Source organism: Podarcis raffonei, chromosome 1, assembly GCF_027172205.1.
Source record: "Podarcis raffonei isolate rPodRaf1 chromosome 1, rPodRaf1.pri, whole genome shotgun sequence".
NCBI classification, from domain to species: domain Eukaryota; kingdom Metazoa; phylum Chordata; class Lepidosauria; order Squamata; family Lacertidae; genus Podarcis; species Podarcis raffonei.
The window spans coordinates 6,424,556-6,444,150 of record NC_070602.1 but is presented as its reverse complement, the minus strand read 5'-3'; the positions used below and the strand labels follow the sequence as shown (position 1 = coordinate 6,444,150).

Genomic DNA, 19,595 nt, shown 5'->3' with positions numbered 1-19,595 from the left:
TTTTTTTCAATCCCTCTCCAGTGTAGTGGCGGCAGGATTTAAGCTTTCCAGCCAGGCCTTTACCGTTGCACGCATGCGCATTTGCACGAGGACCCTTCCGAGCTGCCCTAGACATCCACCTAAATCAAAGAAAATGAGGAAGGCGGGGGCTCGTTTATTTGAACTGCACCAGAACCAGTAGTGACCCCCAAACCAGCTAGGTTGCTGTAGCTTTTAGCAGCTCTGCTAAAATGGTAACTCTCCACTCAACAGGTAATTATCTCAGGTAGCTGGGATGGGAAAAGTCTCCACCAGAAATCGTGGAGAGTCGCTGCGACAGCAGACTATACTCGGCTGAGCTTGAATAAAGGCTGTTAAATGTGCTTATCTCAGCAGAGCACTGCAGCAAAACCTGCAGTTCCCATGCCACTTGACCAAGCCATGCCAACAGCTGAACCAGGGTTTTATAATTTTATTTTATTATTAAATTTGTATCTTGCCCGTCTGCCCAAAGGAGCCCAAGGTGACAAACATAGCAAATGTTGAAACAATTCAGTTTAAAATAAAACAAAACACATGTTTAAAACATTTAGAAACCATTTTAAACCGTTGAGAACATATAACAACATTGAAAAGCAATCGCATTTCCCTCGCAGCTCCTAATTTCAAGGTCTCTTGGCCCTCAAAGTCCTGGGTAAACAGGGATACCTTTAAATTTCTCCTGAAAGTCGGGGAGGGAGGGAAAGAGACTCAGTTGATCAGGGAAGGCATTCCACAAAGAGACCACCACAAAGAAGGCCCTGTCATTGGGTCAGTGCCAATCAGGAAGCATCAAGAACAGGGCTTCCCCTGGTGATATAATCACTCCTGCAGGTCCTTTGGTCTCGAGCCATTGAGGGCTTTGTAATAATACTTAGCATTGGTATGCCCAATGCTTCACACACCTACCCTGTAAGGTAGGCTGTTGAAACTCCCCCCCCCCCCATTTTGCAGAGCAAAAGAGAAGCTTCCAAGTCCGTGGCAGAAGTGAGATGGGAGGGTGTCGGTCTCTTAGCCGCCATGACATCTCCCTTGTTGGCTTGAAGGCTCGCTCCGTCTTCCTCGCCAACCTGACCTTCCTTCTGGGGACTCTCTGGCTCAGAACTCTCTATCAAAAAACTCGTCGAACAGAGCGATCCTCTCCGTCTTAGTCCTCACTAAGGCTGGTTTCCGGCGAGGTTTCCCCAAGTCGCCTTCCCAGTTCTCGGAGTCCGTGCTTGATGCATCCCAAAAAGATTCCCTTCTTGCCTGCTGCTTTAGCAACCATGTCTCCACTTTACCCCTCTGTCCTTGGTGGGGTTCAGAAGGTCCAAGCTCTTTTGGAAATTCGCCGCTCCACCGATCGCCTAATAAAAAGAAACAGAAAAAACTGCATTGGGTATCTGGTCGCCACAGGAAGCTTAATAACAACACTGTCTCAGATATGCAGATGACACAACCTTGATGGCAGAAAGTGAGGAGGAATTAAAGAATCTTTTAATGAGGGTGAAAGAGGAGAGCGCAAAATATGGTCTGAAGCTCAACATCAAAAAAACGAAGATCATGGCCACTGGTCCCATCACCTCCTGGCAAATAGAAGGGGAAGAAATGGAGGCAGTGAGAGATTTTACTTTCTTGGGCTCCATGATCACTGCAGATGGTGACAGCAGCCACGAAATTAAAAGACGCCTGCTCCTTGGGAGAAAGGCGATGGCAAATCTAGACAGCATCTTAAAAAGCAGAGACATCACTTTGCCAACAAAGGTCTGTATAGTAAAAGCTATGGTTTTCCCAGTAGTGACGTATGAAAGTGAGAGCTGGACCATAAAGAAGGCGGATCACCGAAGAATTGATGCTTTTGAATTCTGGTGCTGGAGGAGACTCTGGAGAGTCCCATGGACTGCAAGAAGATCAAACCTCTCCATTCTGAAGGAAATCAGCCCTGAGTGCTCACTGGAAGGACAGATCCTGAAGCTGAGGCTCCAAGACTTTGGCCACCTCATGAGAAGAGAAGACTCCCTGATGCTGGGAAAGATGGAGGGCACAAGGAGAAGGGGACAACAGAGGACGAGATGGTTGGATAGTGTTCTCGAAGCTACCAGCATGAGTTTGACCAAACTGAGGGAGGCAGTGGAAGACAGGAGTGCCTGGCGTGCTCTGGTCCATGGGGTCATGAAGAGTCGGACACAACTAAACGACTAAACAACAACAACAACAACAACAATGGGTTTGGCTACCTTGGAGTGGCCCATCAATTTCAATAGTTTTGCCTAGAGGAAGAGTGGGCTCAATGTGGCCCTCCAGGGCTCTCTACCAGGCCCTTGGAAGTGCCCCCAGGCCCCACTGGTGCTGTTTTGTACCTGAAATGTGTTTGCTTGCTTGGAATGTGTCCTGGAACTCTGAGAATGCCTCTTCCTTGCCTCGGTTGAAGCAGGACCAGGGATGTTTGGATGTGTGGGCAGAAACTAGCCTTCAGTACAAATTTGCATCCATTGATCCGCCCCCTTTCGCCTCTGGCCCCACCTGCCCCTGGTGCATGACCCTGGAATGATGCCCAGAAACAAATGTGGTCCTCGGGTGTCAGGAATGAGCCAGCACCAAGCAAAAGTTGCAGCTAACTGCAGAAAATAGCCAGGATCAGAGAGGTTGCTTTGATGTTAGTCAGACAGAGGAAAGCTGCATACTCTGGCTCCTCCTGACCTTGACATACAAGCTGATAAGATAGTAACAGAGAACAGGCTAGAACACAGTCAAAGCTCGCCAGAAGCAGAAACAGGCAGGAAAGAGTTATGAGACAGCCTCTCAGATAATGGGGAAGAGGCGGGAGCTGAGGTCCGAGGTCTCGGTGAATGGGAGGGTTGCAAGATAGGAAGTAAAACACAAGACATAAGAAGCGAAAGTTCAGTTGCTTCTGGCCATGTGGGAGGCAGTCTTCAGAAGGGTCATCTTGACTGATGATGGTGGCAGCCGTGTTAAGTCGTCCGGAGCTATCTGTTTGATTTGACAATAAATCATCCTTTTTAATTAACTACGCTTACTGTGTTATCAAGCCAGGGACTGGACCTCTGACATCGGAGTGGAAAATATTTTCTCACCTTCTGCCTTGTTGCCCGATGGCAATCAGGAAAGTCACAAAATGGCACTTGGTGACTTGTGGACATTTGACCTGAATGCCGATATATCTTGCAGCTCTGGGACTTGCTGTCTGATCAGCATATGCAAATGCAATTACCGGACGAAACGTCCTTACATGTCCAGAGCTGGCACTTCTCAGTCTTTTTGTGGGAGGTGATGCTAACTTAACAGTTCAAATCTCTTAAGGAGTTCTCTTTGACTAGCAGCCAGGCTCATAGTAACAAGCTATTGGAAGGATCTGGCGCATTGTTACACTAAACTACAGTGGACGCTCGGGTTGCGAACGTGATCCGTGCGGGAAGTGGTGTCTTAATTATATGGCAGTTGCAGCTGTGTGAACCACAGCAGGTTGCTTAAACCGGAAAACCTGCTCAGCTCCCCAGTATCACTTACCGTGGTCTCCGTCAAATGTCTGGTCACGCTCAAGGGCAAGAAGCTCCTCATCTTCGGAGCTATTATTTCCCGGCACACACCCAAGAGTTTCGCTGATGCTGAGGTCCCTCGCTTTTGGCTTGTTAAGTCTTGCCTCCTGCTGCAAGCATCTTTTCAGTTCTGCCTGGGTTTATAAATAGCTAGTTATATGCACAGAAGGGCCTTAAACAGATCTAGCAGTCTTTTGCTCTCCCCAGGGGAACCTGGGAGCTGTAGTGCAGCTGCCAGAGGGTTGTGATCGGAATCCTCCCCAAACTACAGTTCCCATGATCCTTTGAGGGTGCCACGCCAATTCAGTAGGAATAAATTTGACCTTAGTTTTTGCATCAGAGAGATACTCCAAAGAATGCAGCAGGTCGCTTGCTCTAACTAAAGGGTGGCGCAGTGTTTGAACTGCAAGCATTATTGCAGTTTTGAAAAGAAAATAGACTTCCTTCTTCAGAAATAATAAGAATAGGAATAATTATTATTTTGATTTTATTCCCTTCACCCTAAGGTCTCGGGGCAAGTCACAAGGAACACAAGTCACACTTAAAAACAGATTGCAATGCTGTTTTAACCCACATGTGCATTTAATTGGTAGATTATTTGACTTTGGGTGGAATACAAAGTAGTGCTTCATTGGCACAAAGATTTCTGCTTGCCTGGTGAAACGATCACACCTCTCCTTCCCCATGTGTGCTATTCTGGGTGTTATCTCAACTTCCTGGAGCCAATTGGGGGGCGGGGTGCAGTGCGGGGAGGAGAGAGGAGACAGCTCTATTACACTCGCACACATTGTTGCATTGGCTGCCGCTAGCACAACTATGTAGCTGGATCTGGCCCTAAGGATGCAGTCCTACGGAGGTTACCTGGGAGTAAATCCCACCAAACCCACTTCTGATTTGGACCTGTATAAAAGGTAAAGGTAAAGGGACCCCTGACCGTTAGGTCCAGTCGTGGCCGACTCTGGGGTTGCGGCGCTCATCTCGCTTTATTGGCTGAGGGAGCCAGCGTACAGCTTCCGGGTCATGTGGCCAGCATGACTAAGCCGCTTCTGGCGAACCAGAGCAGCGCACAGAAACGCCGTTTACCTTCCCGCCGGAGCGGTACCTATTTATCTACTTTGGAACTTCTAGGTTGGCAGAAGCAGGGACCGAGCAACGGGAGCTCACCCCGTCGCGGGGATTCGAACCGCCGACCTTCTGATCAGCAAGTCCTAGGCTCTGTGGTTAAACCCACAGCGCCACCCATGTCCCTCCTATGGAGGTTACCTGGGAGTAAATCCCACCAAACCCACTTCTGATTTGGACCTGCATACAGTCGCGCTATAAAAAAAACAACCCTTAAATCGGTCAAATAAAACAAATCGATTAAAATCTGTTTAATTGGATTGACTTCTCTACAATTAATGGAATTGATAAACAACTGAATGTCATAAGCCTATGGTTATGGCAGTGAATCCATTCAGAATGATACCATCTCTTATCATAGTCCCTCCTGCAGTGGTGTTCTCTAATGCACAAAAGGGAAGTTCCATCGTTTTACTTAATTATCCACGTTTCCCTCTTGAATCCACCAAGGGCATCCCGTGGCCATTACCTCTTTCCTTTGTTCTAGCATCTTCATCTTCAGTAGATACTGCCGTCTTCCAGCGGGGTGCAGAACAGTCTTCCCTCCTTTATCTTGCTCCTTCAAGGGAAAAGGAGGGGGAGAAGACCCGTATTTCGCAAAACAAACTCATGATTCCATCACAATCCTATCCATCACTCGTTGGGCAAGGTGAACAAGGGTATTTGTAGCTGACGCAAAAAACACGCTCAACTGGTGTTCTATTCTTATGCTCTCTAAAATCAAAGATTCTTACGCGGTGATATAAGGATGATGGATCACTCTGTTTCTGGTCTGTTGCAGGTTTGCATGCGTACATTCATAAATCTGATCCATCTGGTTTCTGCATTAATCTGTGGGTTTTTATCTTTCTTTTTGTAAAAAAAAAAGCCCACAAGAAAATTCTTATTTAAATTCATACTTACATATGTATTTACTTAAATCCATGCATCTAATCTCCAAATACATTCATTCCTAAATGTGTTTTATCCTAAAATGCACACTCTTTAAATGTATTTGGGGGGGGGGGTGAGAAATGTATTGCAAAATTCAGAGAAATGTAAAAACCAAAGGATCATTATGTTCCAATCTGTGACTTAGGGCCAGGAAGTGCAAACGAGACCAATTTGCTTTAAAATGCAAAAAAAATGTCCATTCATCCCTAGTGTGAGTATAAACAGAGTTCTTCCTTGGAATGGGTAAGCAATGGACATAGGAATTGGTTTGCTGAAGCAAAACCTGGTCCAACTAGTGAGTATTTGCAACCATGGGACATAGAAGCAGACTCCCATGCTAAAGTTCTACATATTATATCTCTGGAGGAAGTATGTGTTGAGGATTATTAAACTGAAAAAGATTGAAGCATTAGCCTAAATTAGGATAGTTTAATCCCCTCCCCAAGAAGAGGGCACGGAAATTAAACGGCCCTATTGGATGGGCAGACCATTCTCTGTCTCAGGGCTTCCCAAACTTGAGTCTCCAGCTGTTTTTGGACTACAATCCCCATCATCCCTGACCACTGCTCCTGCTAGCTAGGGATGATGGGAGCTGTGGTCCAAAAACAGCTGGAGACCCAAGTTTGGAAAACCCTGATCTATCTGGAAAAGGGGACATCTAGCCTTCCAGGTGTTGCTGGACTCCCAGCACCCCTGGCCAGCATGGCCAATGGTCAGGGATGATGGGAGTTCTTGCCCAAGCAGAGCAGTGCATGTGTTTGATACGATACTTCCATGGCCAGAACGTTAACCGCACCTCCTGAAAAACTGCTAACTGCAGCATGCGGTTGGACACTAAGATTACCCTGTACTTACGGCATAAACGTTTCCCTCCATCCTTCCTTCCTTCCTTCACGAACTTCTACCAACCTTTGCTCTGTATGTTGCTCCACCACACGGCAGGCTTAAGAACTTGTCTGCAGGGATGTCCTTTGCAAGAATGAAAGGCTCCAACTTCTGCAAAGCCAAGAAGAGAGATTTGGACTGTTCAACACTGTTTTGCTTTGAGATATTTGAGGGTTTTTGTTTTGTTTTGTTTGCAACCAATCAGTATATAAATGAAATAGCGGCCGCTGAGGCCACATAACACTAGTCTTGAAAGAAGAAGAAGAGTTTGGATTTGATATCCCGCTTTATCACTACCCGAAGGAGTCTCAAAGCGGCTAACAATCTCCTTTCCCTTCCTCCCCCACAACAAACACTCTGTGAGGTGAGTGAGGCTGAGAGACTTCAGAGAAGTGTGACTGGCCCAAGGTCACCCAGCAGCTGCATGTGGAGGAGCGGGGAAGCGAACCCGGTTCACCAGATTACGAGTCCACCGCTCTTAACCACTACACCACACTGGCTCCCTTACTAGGAGCCATGCTAATCTTCTCTGTATCGTTCCAATTTTAGTATATGTACTGCTGCAGCATTGGCTCCCAGTACGTTTCTGAGCACAATTCAAAGTGTTGGTGCTGACCTTTAAAGCCCTGAACAGCCTTGGCCCAGTATACCTGAAGGAGCGTCCCCTCCCCCATCGTTCTGCCCGGACACTGAGGTCCAGCGCCGAGGGCCTTCTGGCAGTTCCCTCCCTGCGAGAAGTGAGGTTACAGGGAACCAGGCAGAGGGCCTTCTCAGTGGTGGCACCCGCCCTGTGGAATGCCCTCCCATCAGATGTGAAGGAAATAAACAACTATCTGACGTTTAGAAGACATATGAAGGCAGCCCTGTTTAGGGAAGTTTTTAATCACTGGTGTTTTCATGTATTTCATGTATTTTTAATCTTTTGTTGGAAGCCACCCAGAGTGGCTGGGGAAACCCGGCCAGATGGGTGGGGTATGTATGTATGTATGTATGTATGTATGTATGTATAATAAACAGGACAACTAGAACTCCCTTCTTAATCAGTGTTGTTTTGTGTGTTGGTTCTGTATGTTGAAGGGAAGCAGGAACCTGTCAGCTGTCACTGTCTCCCAAACGTGGCAAATTCTGCTCTCAGGTTGTTTCAACCAGATGTCTCTTCAGAAAAGCATCTATGCCATCCGCCCAGCACTGAAATGGCTGTGAGGTGACCGGGGGATGGGACCCAGAATGGAGGGTAGTGAGAGGCGGCAAGACCTTTCTGGAGCCCTTCTGAGCTCCTGAGACCTCGGGCGCCCGCCAGAGCAGGCATCTTTCAGGAGAGGAGTGCTTTTCAATATTTGTATACAGTGTTGAAAGGAAACAGCTAATCAGTGGGATCGGAAGAGAGATAAGGGATGCTAGCGGAGGCTGACTGGGAGGGGGGAGGTAAAAGCCCATGGATCCTCAGGATTTTTACACTGGGTCACCCCAAAGTCATCCCAAATTCACCGTCAGATGACATAGCATGTCCACGGCTACAGCCTGCACCCAAAAAATCACGCACCCACTGTTGTGTGGAGCCGCAATGGCGCAAAAATGTGGTTACAAAGCACAGATCCACATGGATTCTCAGGATTTTTGCATTTGTTGTTGTTGTTGTTTAGTCGTTTAGTCATGTCCGACTCTTCGTGACCCCATGGACCAGAGCATGCCAGGCACTCCTGTCTTCCACTGCCTCCCTCATGTTCGTAGCTTGGAGAACACTGTCCCACCATCTCATCCTCTGCCGTCCCCTTCTCCTTGTGCCCTCCATCTTTCCCAACATCAGGGTCTTTTCCAGGGAGTCTTCTCTTCTCAGGAGGTGGCCAAAGTCTTGGAGCCTCAGCTTCAGGATCTGTCCTTCCAGTGAGCACTCAGGGCTCATTTCCTTCAGAATGGAAAGGTATGATCTTCTTGCAGTCCATGGGACTCTCCAGAGTCTCCTCCAGCACCATAATTCAAAAGCATCCATTCTTCAGCAATCAGTCTTCTTTATGGTCCAGACCTCACTTCCATACAGCACGACTGGGAAAACCATAGCTTTTACTATACGGACCTTTGTCGGCAAGGTGATGTCTTTGTTAAATTCACCATCAGATATAATACATCCACTGTTTCATTCAGAATATATATTTTTCTTGTTTTCCTCCTCTAAAAACTAGGTGCGTCTTATGGAGCGAAAAATACGGTGCCTTGCAAACCCTTGGAGGTTTAGGATCAGAGTTTTCCTTCCCAGTTGGACGAGCCCCATCTGTTCCTCTGCAGAAACTGCCTTCTGAGTGTGGACACTAGGTGGCAGCACCTAACACTGCAAAGCTAACTCTTCTTCAAACCATTTTGCCCAGGAACCCAGGGAGGAAAATCTGCCAGCTGCTCAGTTCAGCTGGAACGCTCTTCACAAATCATAACTTTTCAGTACACATAAGAACATAGGATGCTACAGTGCACTGATGGGCAGTGGCACTCCAGGGTTCCAGGCAAGGATCTCTCCCAGCCCTACCGGGAGATGGCAGGAATTGAACCCAGCACCTCCTGCATGCTCTGCCGCTCAGAGGCAACCCTTCTTTTTAGGCACATGCAAAAACATAAAAGGGCTAGACCAGAGGTTGGCAAGGCTTACCGGGCATGGGCCGGATCACTCCCGCGGACATCCTCCGTGGGCCGGGCCAGTGCAGCGCGACGCTGGAAATTGTGTCTGCGCATGCTCGTGGCACTGGAAATCGCTTCTGCGCATGCCCAGACACCGAAAATCGCAGCTGTGCAGAAGTGATTTCCGGAGCTGTAAATGTGATCAATTACAATAAAGAGTCAACCCAGAGGCCTTTCTTCTTGGAATTACAGGTTTAGAATTGCCCAAGAAAAATGTTAAATTATTTTTGTATGCCACAACGGCTGCCCGAATATTACTTGCTAAAAATTGGAAAACACAATAACTACCAACAGTGGAAGATTGGCAGATGAAGATGATGGACTTTTCGGAGCTAGCTGACCTGACTGGAAGAATCCGTGACCAGAAAGAAGAGGAGTTTCAAGAGGACTGGAGGAAATTCAAGGACTATTTGAATATTGTAATATAAAAAAATTAGAAATTACTTGAAAGAAACAAATCGGCCTAGGATTAAATTAAGTCATGATTAAATAAATGGGATTTAGAATGTTAAGAAAAGTGAGTAAGATGGACTATAATTGGAAATTGTTTTAGTTTAATAATGATATTGGAAAGCTGTTACTTTTACTTACAAGGAAACAAGGAAAAGGGAGGGATTTGAGGAAGTCAACCAAGATGGTTAAAAGGTTGGATTTGTGAAGAATTAAGTTTGTTGTTATTGTTTATCTGTTTATTGTTCCCCCTTCCCCCCCTTCTCTCCCCCCCCGTTTTTGTGTATCATCTTGCTTTGTGGTTTGTGTTATCACGGTGGAAAATTTAATAATTTTTTTTTTTTTTTTTAAAGAGTGAACCCTCTGCAGGGAGGAGCCCTGGGCAATCCCACACTCATTTCCTTTGTAACTTTCCCAGCTGGAAAAAAAACAACCTACTTTGGTTTTGCTTTGGCCAATTGGTTTGTAACACTAGGATCTCAAACATTTATCCCTGTGCTTTTACTGTTGTTTGTGGCAGCCACCCAGAGTGGCTGGCCAACCCAGTCAGATGGGTGGCATTTAAACTGGACGGTGCTGGTGATGATATATAACTTTCTAGCTGCTTGATCAGTGTGTGTGAATAAGAACGGCTTCTGATTCTGCTCCAGACTGCATCAGAGATCCTCACGCACAGCTGTGAGGAATCTGCATGGGATTCAGGGCCAGAAGTCCACCTGGGAACGCCTTTTGCGGTCTTCTTTCAGCCTTCTCACCGCCGAGACTTTCAAAGCCTGAGGAAGTAGGCCGAGCAAAAGGAACCAGCAAGCCAGCTAAAAGCATCTGGTGGGATCTCACATGAAAAGGGACGAGCGCCACGCTGCCTGGAAGAAAAGGCAAAGGAGCGGAAGAGAGACAGCCCTTCAAAGGGATCTTGTCAAGTCAAAGAACGGTAACGGGGATCTCTCCGGGGAGAAGATTCCCACGGGCTTCCGCATCATTCGATTTGGCTTTCAGGGATGTTTGCCGGGACGCGGGCCTATGAATTTCAATCTCAACTACGCAACGGCTGTTTTAAGGGACCGGTGGTGCAATTATTGCCTTCGGGGGACCTGTCATCACGAAAGCTTCCTGTTAGCTGCTGCGCTAACCATGTTGCCAAATTAACTTCGGCGCGAGTGCTAAACCGGATAGCGTACGGGGAAACTTGAAAGCATGAGAGTCACATTTTCTTCTAGGCTTTGAAAGAGGATTCGGCAAATTCATCGAGGAGAAGCCCATTGGTGGCTTCTAATGAATAGACATATAAATCTATGGTTTTCCCAGTAGTGATGTATGGAAGTGAGAGCTGGACCATAAAGAAGGCTGATCGCCGAAGAATTGATGCTTTTGAATTATGGTGCTGGAGGAGACTCTTGAGAGTCCCATGGACTGCAAGAAGATCAAACCTATCCATTCTTAAGGAAATCAGCCCTGAGTGCTCACTGGAAGGACAGATCCTGAAGCTGAGGCTCCAGTACTTTGGCCACCTCATGAGAAGAGAGGACTCCCTGGAAAAGACCCTGATGTTGGGAAAGATGGAGGGCCCAAGGAGAAGGGGACGACAGAGGACGAGCTGGTTGGACAGTGTTCTCGAAGCTACCAGCATGAGTTTGACCAAATTGTGGGAGGCAGTGGAAGACAGGAGTGCCTGGCGTGCTCTGGCCCATGGGGTCATGAAGAGTCAGACACAACTAAATGACTAAACAACAACAACAAGAAGAACTTTTATCATTTCTCTGCGTCTTGGCTGCCACAGTGGGAGGGACATGATTCCCTGAAGCCTGACAGGAGGAGAAGAGAGGGGCCAGGAGACAGAGATGAGGCAGGCTGCTGAAGAAGTCATGGGGTCTCCCTCTCCTGCTGCAACCAGCTCCCTTCTCCCCTGGGCTCCCAGGACCAGAAGAGGTATGAAGAGGGCAGAGCAGAGACAGATGCCTCAACCAAGTCTTAGATTGCTTGGGAAGGACCCAGGAGAGGAGGAGACTTAGATGATGATGGTGGTGGTGGTGGTGATGATTTATTACTTATACCCCGCCCATCTGGCTGGGTTTCCCCAGCCACTTTGGGTGGCTTCCAACAAAGGTTAAAAATACATTAAAACATCAGTCTTTAAAAACTTCCCTAAACAGGGCTGCCTACAGATGTCTTCTAAAAGTCAGATAGTTGTTTACAGTGGACGCTCGTGTTGCGAACGTGATCCGTGCGGGATGCACGTTCACAACCCACAGTGTTCGTAACCTGCGTCTGCACATCTGTGCGCGTGCGGGTTGTGATTTGGTGCTTCTGTGCATGTGCAAAGTAACCCGTTCCAGTATTTCTGGGTTTTGGCGGTCAGCAACCTGAAAAAATGCAACCTGAAGCAGCTGTCACCAGAGGTATGACTGTATTTCCTTGACATTTGATGGGAGGGTGTTCCACAGGCGGGTGCCACTACCGAGAAGGCCCTCTGCCTGGTTCCCTGTAACTTGGCTTCTCGCAGGGAGGGAACCACCAGAAGGCCCTCGGAGCTGGACCTCAGTGTTTGGGCTGAACGATGGGGGTGGAGACTCTCCTTCAGGTATACTGTGGGAAAGCCCCACAACTTCCTCATAGGGGCAAGATCTACCGGGATGAGTTGCTGTGCTTCGTAGGCCTGGCCTCCTGAGCTGTTTGTTTCTTTGAATAAAGAGTTAATGTCACAGACATCGTGTGAGTTATTGCTGACCTGTTCCTGGCACCCACCCCTGACGTCACTGGCCTGCTCTGCCCCCTCTTACCTGGGGTCTTCGGGGAGGATGCTGTTTGATGATGCTTTGTCCTCCCGCTTCCATCTTCAGGTCTAGCGCAATGGACCTCGGCACTTAGAAAGAGGGAGGAAAGAGGAGCATCTTTGTCATGGGAGTTTCTGCGAAAGGCTTTTGAATAAATAAATAATAATATTTTTAACATGCTTTTTTCCTGAAGCGAGGGCTGAGGAACCCAACTACTCAATATCCTTCAACATTTCGCTGCAGAAGCTAAAGGCATCGGGGGGGCTGCCCATCCTGTGTTTGCATCAACATATAATTTTTACAATTTTAATAATAATAATAATAATAATAATAATAATAATAATAATTTATTATTTATATCCCACCCATCTGGCTGGGTCTCCCCAACAAAGTATTAAAATACAGTGGTCTGTTAAACATTAAAAGCTTCCCTAAACAGGGCTGCCTTCATATGTCTTCTAAACGTCAGATAGTTGTTGTTCTCTTTGACATCTGAAGGGAGGGCGTTCCACAGGGCGGGCGCCACCACCGAGAAGGCCCTCTGCCTGGTTCCCTGTAACTTGGCTTCTTGCAGTGAGGGAAACGCCAGAAGGCCCTCGGCGCTGGACCTCAGTGTCCGGGCAAAACGATAGGGGTGGAGATGCTCCTTCAGATATACTGGACCGAAGCCGTTTAAGGGCTTTAAAGGTCAGCACCAACACTTTGAATTGTGCTTGAAAACGTACTGAGAGCCAATGTAGATCTTTCAAGACCGGTGTTATGTGGTCTCGGCGGCCGCTCCCAGTCACCAGTCTAGCTGCCGCATTCTGGATTAGTTGCAGTTTCCGGGTCACCTTCAAAAGTAGCCCCACATAGAGCGCATTGCAGTAGTCCAAGCGAGAGATAACTAGAGCATGCACCACTCTGGAGAGACAGTCTGCAGACAGGTAGGGTCTCAGCCTGTGTACCAGATGGAGCTGGTAGACAGCTGCCCTGGACACAGAATTGACCTGCGCCTCCATGGACAGCTGTGAGTCCAGAATGACTCCCAGGCTGCGCACCTGGTCCTTCAGGGGCACAGTTGCCCCATTCAGGGCCAGGGATTCCTCCACACCTGCACGCCTCCTGTCTCCCCAAAACAGTACTTCTGTCTTGTCAGGATTCAACCTCAATCTGTTAGCTGCAATCCATCCTCCAACTGCCTACAGACACTCACACAGGACCTTCACCGCCTTCACTGGTTCTGATTTAATGGAGAGGTAAAGCTGGGTATCACCTGTATATTGATGGACACCCAACCCAAACCCCCTGATGACCTCTCCCAGCGGCTGCATGTTGATGTTGAAAAGCATGGGGGAGAGGACATGGGAGGCCATGTCTCCTGCATTGCAGGGGGTTGAACTAGATGACCCCTGGGTCCCTTCCGTCTCTACAGTTCTATGATCCACCACCAACATCGTCCTGACCCTTTGGGCAGTTTGTCTTTGCTTTTATAAATTGGCTTGGTTTTTTGTTTTTTTGCTTCGTTTTATGCCACCTGCAGGATCTTCGCACGACTTAATAAGGACGGCGTCTAATTTGCAAATTATTCATAATACCCAGAAATTAGAACTTGGAGAGGGAGAGTGCTTTCTGGGGAAACTGGCAACCCCAAACAGTCAATTAGCTCTAGAAGATGCAGATCCCCTTGTGTGCGGAACAGAGCTCTCTCTCTCGCACACAGATCCATTTCACTTTCCTTTTTCTTTTTAACTGAGGGGATGGAGGAAAAGCACAGGAGAGCCCACCCCCCCCCAGCAGCTTCACAGATTTTCTACTCTGGCATAATGAGTGCGTTAAAACGTCTGTGCAAAAAAGAGAGAAGGAAACAACATTTTCATAATACCCGACAGAATCTGCTTTCTTATACCTTTCTGCCAGGTGTTTTTATGTGAGCGTACTTGCTGTCATAAACCGTTTTGGGTCGTTTGCCAAATGCCCAGGACTCATTTGTATTCACCTCCACGTCTTCTTCGGGGGGGGGGGGACATTCCCTTTCACGTGCGCAAGGCAGCCTCTACCATGAGATCATCCGGGGGGGTCGGGGAGAGAGACATCCATGGTGCTCCATGCAAGATTATTATTTCTCAAAGAAAGGCTCGCATCCTTGTTTTCGGTGAAATGAATTGCTGGAAACAAACCTTTTTCATGGAAATGCATAAGATCAGGCCACTCTTACCCATAGAGGCTAGTGGCGCGGGGCGCCAGGGCGCCAAGTTCTGGAGGGCGCCAGGCAAGAGTCTGGAGAACACTGAACGGGGCGCCAGAAGGCTAAAAGGGGGAAAACCCAGCCGGCGCTCAGTGGGAACGACGCACGCTCGCTTGGTGTGCTGCCTGCCGTGTCCACTGCGGCACGAAGCAGCCAGCTGAGCCGGGAGTCCAGCCTCCCTCCAGCCACTGCCCACCTCCTCCAGCCCTAAAAAAAGTTCGACAACTCTGGGAAAGGGGGGGGGCGCCGGAGGGATCTTTGCACCACAGCGCCGAATGTGCTTAAGATGGCCCTGCATAAGATCATACCAGAAGCCTGTCAAATCAACCATCCTCATTCCAAGGCCCATCTGGGAATAATAATAATAATAATAATAATAATAATTATTATTATTATTATTATTATTATTTATTTATACCCCCCTTCATGGATCACTGCCTTGCCGTGGCGAAGGGGCTTGAAGAACTCAGAGAAGCTATGAACTACGCCGAGCAGGGCACCCAAGATGAACAGGTCATAGTGGAGAGTTTTGACCAAACGTGATCCACCTGGAGGAGGAACCGGCAAGCCACTCCAGTATCCTTGCCAAGAAAACTCCATGGACAAAGACAACAGGCAACATTATTTATACCCAGCCCATCTGTCTGGGCTTCCCCAGCCACTCTAGGCAGCTTCCAACCAAATATTAAAATACAGTAGTACATCAAACATTAAAAGCTTCCCTAAACAGGGCTGCCTTCAGATGTCTTCTAAAAGTCTGGTAGTTGTTGTTCTCTTTGACATCTGGTGGGAGGGTGTTCCACAGATTGCTCTGTCCCAAAACTTTTGCAGGCACAAACACTATTGAAAGGGGGGAGTGTATAACTGCCCTGATACCACCATGAGTGCAAGTCATGAGCCCCCCCAGCTCTGAGATCTTCGGGGAAGGCCCCTCTCTCGGTCTCATCACCCTCACAGGGATATTTGGTGGGGATGCAGGAGAGGGCCTTCTTGGTGGCTGCCCCCAGAATTTGTACCGGCTCGCTCCTTGCTGTCCTCCTGCTGGCAGGTGGAGACTGTTCCACTCCAACAGGTTTTCGGGGACTGATTATTAGTAAAAAGAATTCAAAAATTCAAAAAACCTAACAACCTACTAATGAACTAAAAAAATTCCTCTGGCTAGGCTAGTCTTAAACAACAACAATGTTATTAGCAGGCACCAAGAAGAGTACACGACAGATACCTTTGTGATGTCGATAGTTAAACGTTGGAGGATTCAGGACAGAGAAAAGAAAGTACCTCTTCATGTAGTGAACCTGTGGAACTCATTGCCACAGGAGGCAGTGATGACCACAAACTTGGATGGCTTTGAAAGAGGATTAGGCAAATAATCCATGGAGAGGGCTATCGATGGCAATGTTTCTGAATATCAGCTGCTGGAAACCGCAGAAGGGGAGAGGGGTCTGGTGCTCAAATCCTGCTTGCAGGTTTCCCATTTAAGCATCTCGCCGGTGGCTGTGAGAACAGGACTAGATCCAGCCTCAGGTCTCTATTCTGACGTTCTCACGTTCACACCTGCGGTATTCAGAAAACCCTGCCCCATATCTGTTGAATAGGTGATATAATATCTCCCATGATTATTATGTATTTTATGGATTACCTGTATTTTAACAGGTCTGGCTTTTAGAAAATCATTCTAATTTCAATTTTAAACCATTTAATGATTACCCTTTACAGTGATACCTCGGGTTAAATGTGCTTCAGGTTGAGTGTTTTCAGGTTATGCTCCGCGGCGACCCAGAAGTAACAGAGCACGTTACTTCCGGGTTTCGCCGCTTGCGCATGCACATACGCTCAAAATGATGTCACGTGCATGCGCAGAAGCGGCAAATTGCGGCATGCGCAGACACAGGTTGCGTTCGCTTCAGGATGCAAACGGAGCTCCAGAATGGATCCCGTTCGCATCCATAGGTACCACTGTATATCTTTTCGGCTTTTTGTGCTTTATCCGTGTTGTTTTAATTTGCATAACCCGCCATGAGTCCAGGTCTGGGGAAAGGAATAAATAACAACTATCAACATCAGGACTTGTTTTCAGCCAGAACTCAGTTCTGGCCCTTCCCAGGTGGGAGATATTGCCATGCTAAGATGGAGGTGTTCATGGTGAGTTCTGGTGTCTCTTTTTCTAGAAAAAATATCCCAGACCTGCCAAGCGTCCCTATTTTCCAGGGACATCCCTGATTTAGAGAAGCCACCCCGATTTCTGATTTGATCCCGGAATGCCCCCTTTTTATTGTTGTTGTTGTTTAGTCGTTTAGTCGTGTCCGACTCTTCGTGACCCCATGGACCAGAGCACGCCAGGCACCTCTGTCCTCCACTACCTCCCACAGTTTGGTCAAACTCATGTTGGTAACCTCGAAAACACTATCCAACCATCTTGTCCTCTGTCGCCCCCTTCTCCTTGTGCCCTCCATCTTTCCCAACATCAGGGTCTTTTCCAGGGAGTCTTCTCTTCTCATGAGGTGGCCAAAGTCTTGGAGCCTCAGCCTCAGGATCTGTCCTTCCAGTGATTGGAGAAATGTTGGAGGGGATGGAGTTATCCTACCCCTGAGCCATCTGAAGGCAATCCTGAATAGGGAAAGTTTTTTTAAAAATGCTTAATGTTTTATTGTGTTTTATATATATGTTGGAAGCTGCCCAGACTGGCTGGGGCAACCCAGTCAGATGTGTGGGATATATAAACAGTAAAATTATCATTATGGAATGGGATGTCCCTATTCTCATCGGAGAAATATTGGAGGGTATGCTTTTGAATTATGGTGCTGGAGGAGACTTTTGAGAGTCCCATGGACTGCAAAAAGGTAAAACCTCTCCATTCTGAAGGAAATCAACCCTGAGTGCTCACTGGGAGGACAGATCCTGAAGCTGAGACTCCAAGACTTTGGCCACCTCATGAGAAGAGAAGACTCTCTGGAAAAGACCCTGATGTTGGGAAAGATGGAGGGCACAAGGAGAAGGGGACGACAGAGGACGAGATGGTGGGACAGTGTTCTCGAAGGTACCAGCATGAGTTTGACCAAACTGCGGGAGGCAGTGGAAGACAGAAGTGCCTGGCGTGCTCTGGTCCAGGGGGTCATGACTAAACAACAACAACGTATGATATCACTGATCATCATCAGGAAGGCACAGTAAAAATGACACCTCTGTCCTTTTCATTTCACCCTAAAAAGGAACGAAGAATTACCTGTGGGATATGCCCCTTGTCCCATTTCTCTCAGGGGCGGAAGGTGCCTGTCTGATGCTGGATTCCTTTCCACCCAGGAGGCAAATGTGTTTCGACTTGTCTCCCTCTGAGGGCTCTGGAACGTGTAGACGGCCACCCTGCCCGGGACCTGCAGCCAGTCCTCTTTCATTGGCATGGGAGCTACTTTAGTCACCTTCCGACGGGCCTTTGAGGAATTCGAGCCCATCTTTCCAGACAGCGGTGAGTCGCTCTGGAAAAGAAGTAACAGCCAAAGGCCCCAACTCCCAAAACTGCCCTACATTCCATTCCCCAGGTCCATAAGCGCGGAGTCGTCAAAATGGGGGCAAGATCCAAAAGGACAAAACCCGCAGACTGAGAATTCCTCCGTGCAGTGGGGTGACATTTCCAGGTTTGAAGCTGAAGACGGGTTCAAAACGCAGAGTTCAATGTCCACCCGGAAGGGTGAAGCCCAAGAAGGGAAAAAATCAGCAGGTTTTCAGAGCCACTCGTTCGACCGACCACCTTTTGAGATGAAACTGGATTTCTAACGCAACCTACCGATGGTCTCCCAGTGGAATTTTCCCCTCAGGACGCTCCCTGACGCACGGGAGAGCCAAAAGTGCACCCATTCCCATGGCAACTCCCTCACAGACTCTTCCCATCTCCACACTTTGGTAAGTCCAGTTAAACATTGACCTGGTCTGGTAACTTCCTGTTATGAAAGAATGAGCCGTCTCATGGGGACTGAACATTAAGCCAGCCTGGAGCATTCCAGTGGATTGAGCAGACGAGACCAAGAATGAGTCCAATGATCAAGAAGGAGGTTTCTGCACACACTGTAGAGGGAAGTGAGGGGCAAGTGAGGCTTGTCCACCTGGGAAGGGAGACCATCCAGGAGAAGGAAGACTCTGATCCTAAAACTCTGCTACCTTGTGGGATATCTGTGCTGGGCCTGGGGGTTAACCTGAGCCACACAGTCCAGGTCTGGTCCCGAATCCAAGGATTCTGTGAGGAGTCTAACAGGGCCAAGGCAGAAAACCGGGCTAGGTCAGGCACAAGGTCTCAGGCAGGTTCCAGCAAGCAGCAATGTTGCTCCTGCAACCTGGGGCAGGGTCTGGCAGCCTTTTGTCTCTGACAGGATAACAGCCGGTCCTGGTCCCCCGGTTACTCACCTCCCTGTCTCGCCCGAAGGTGAGCACTCCTCCTGCAAGTACTCAGGTCTCTCCTTCTCTCATACCTTAGTCTCTGCAGCTCAGGAGACGTTGGTGGGTTACTAGACCCAGGGGCCGCCTCAGCCTCCCCTGACCCAACCAGTAGTGGAGCAGCTGTAAGTGATGGCCCAGCTGAAGGCAACGAGGTCATCCCCGCATCTGGAGCCAGGGCAGGCTCAGGCCCCCGACTCGGCCCAGTTGGTGCTTGTTGCAGGGGAACCTGTGCAGACTGGGGCTCTTCAGAATCAGGACCAATACTCGGTTCACATGACACCTGAGGCAAAGGATCCAGTGCAGTCTGAGAGTCCTCCAGCTCCGAGCCTGAGTCGCAGGCCATCACAACATCTTTGGGAGAAGAAAAATCTAAGGAGTAAACCCTACACAAATCCAGAGTGCAGTCTCTAAGACAGTTTTGTGGGGTGTAAAAATCACAGAGCAGTCAAGTACAACATCCCTAGAGTGGACATAAAAGGGGATGTCTGGACCAGCCAGTCGGAACTTCCTGTTTCTCCTAGGCTGGGACAGACTTCCTCTGCATGTGACTAGAGGTGG

General features: G+C 48.2%; 1 protein-coding gene and 1 pseudogene across 1 annotated transcript; both read right to left on the bottom strand.

Moving 5' to 3' along the window:
- Positions 1–963: 963 nt before the first annotated feature.
- On the bottom strand, positions 964–18,787 carry CCDC198 (coiled-coil domain containing 198). Its single transcript, XM_053392290.1, has 6 exons — positions 17,833–18,787; positions 12,389–12,471; positions 6,519–6,605; positions 5,146–5,235; positions 3,526–3,688; positions 964–1,364 (listed from the first exon to the last, which is right to left on the bottom strand). The coding sequence occupies exons 1-6, from the start codon at positions 18,056–18,058 to the stop codon at positions 1,117–1,119; spliced, it is 897 nt and encodes a 298-aa protein (XP_053248265.1). The 5' UTR covers positions 18,059–18,787; the 3' UTR covers positions 964–1,116.
- On the bottom strand, positions 7,004–7,063 carry LOC128403255 (uncharacterized; annotated as a pseudogene).
- Positions 18,788–19,595: the final 808 nt, after the last annotated feature.

Bases quoted from the DNA above. Each gene is read 5' to 3' on its own strand.
- CCDC198 (XM_053392290.1), bottom strand. From the start codon at position 18,058: ATGGGCTCGAATTCCTCAAAGGCCCGTCGGAAGGTGACTAAAGTAGCT. The intron at 5,236-6,518 runs GTTGGTAGAAGT...TTTCCCTTGAAG, and splicing joins GAGCAACATACAGAGCAAAG to GAGCAAGATAAAGGAGGGAA. The intron at 3,689-5,145 runs GTAATGGCCACG...TTATAAACCCAG, and splicing joins TGCTAGAACAAAGGAAAGAG to GCAGAACTGAAAAGATGCTT.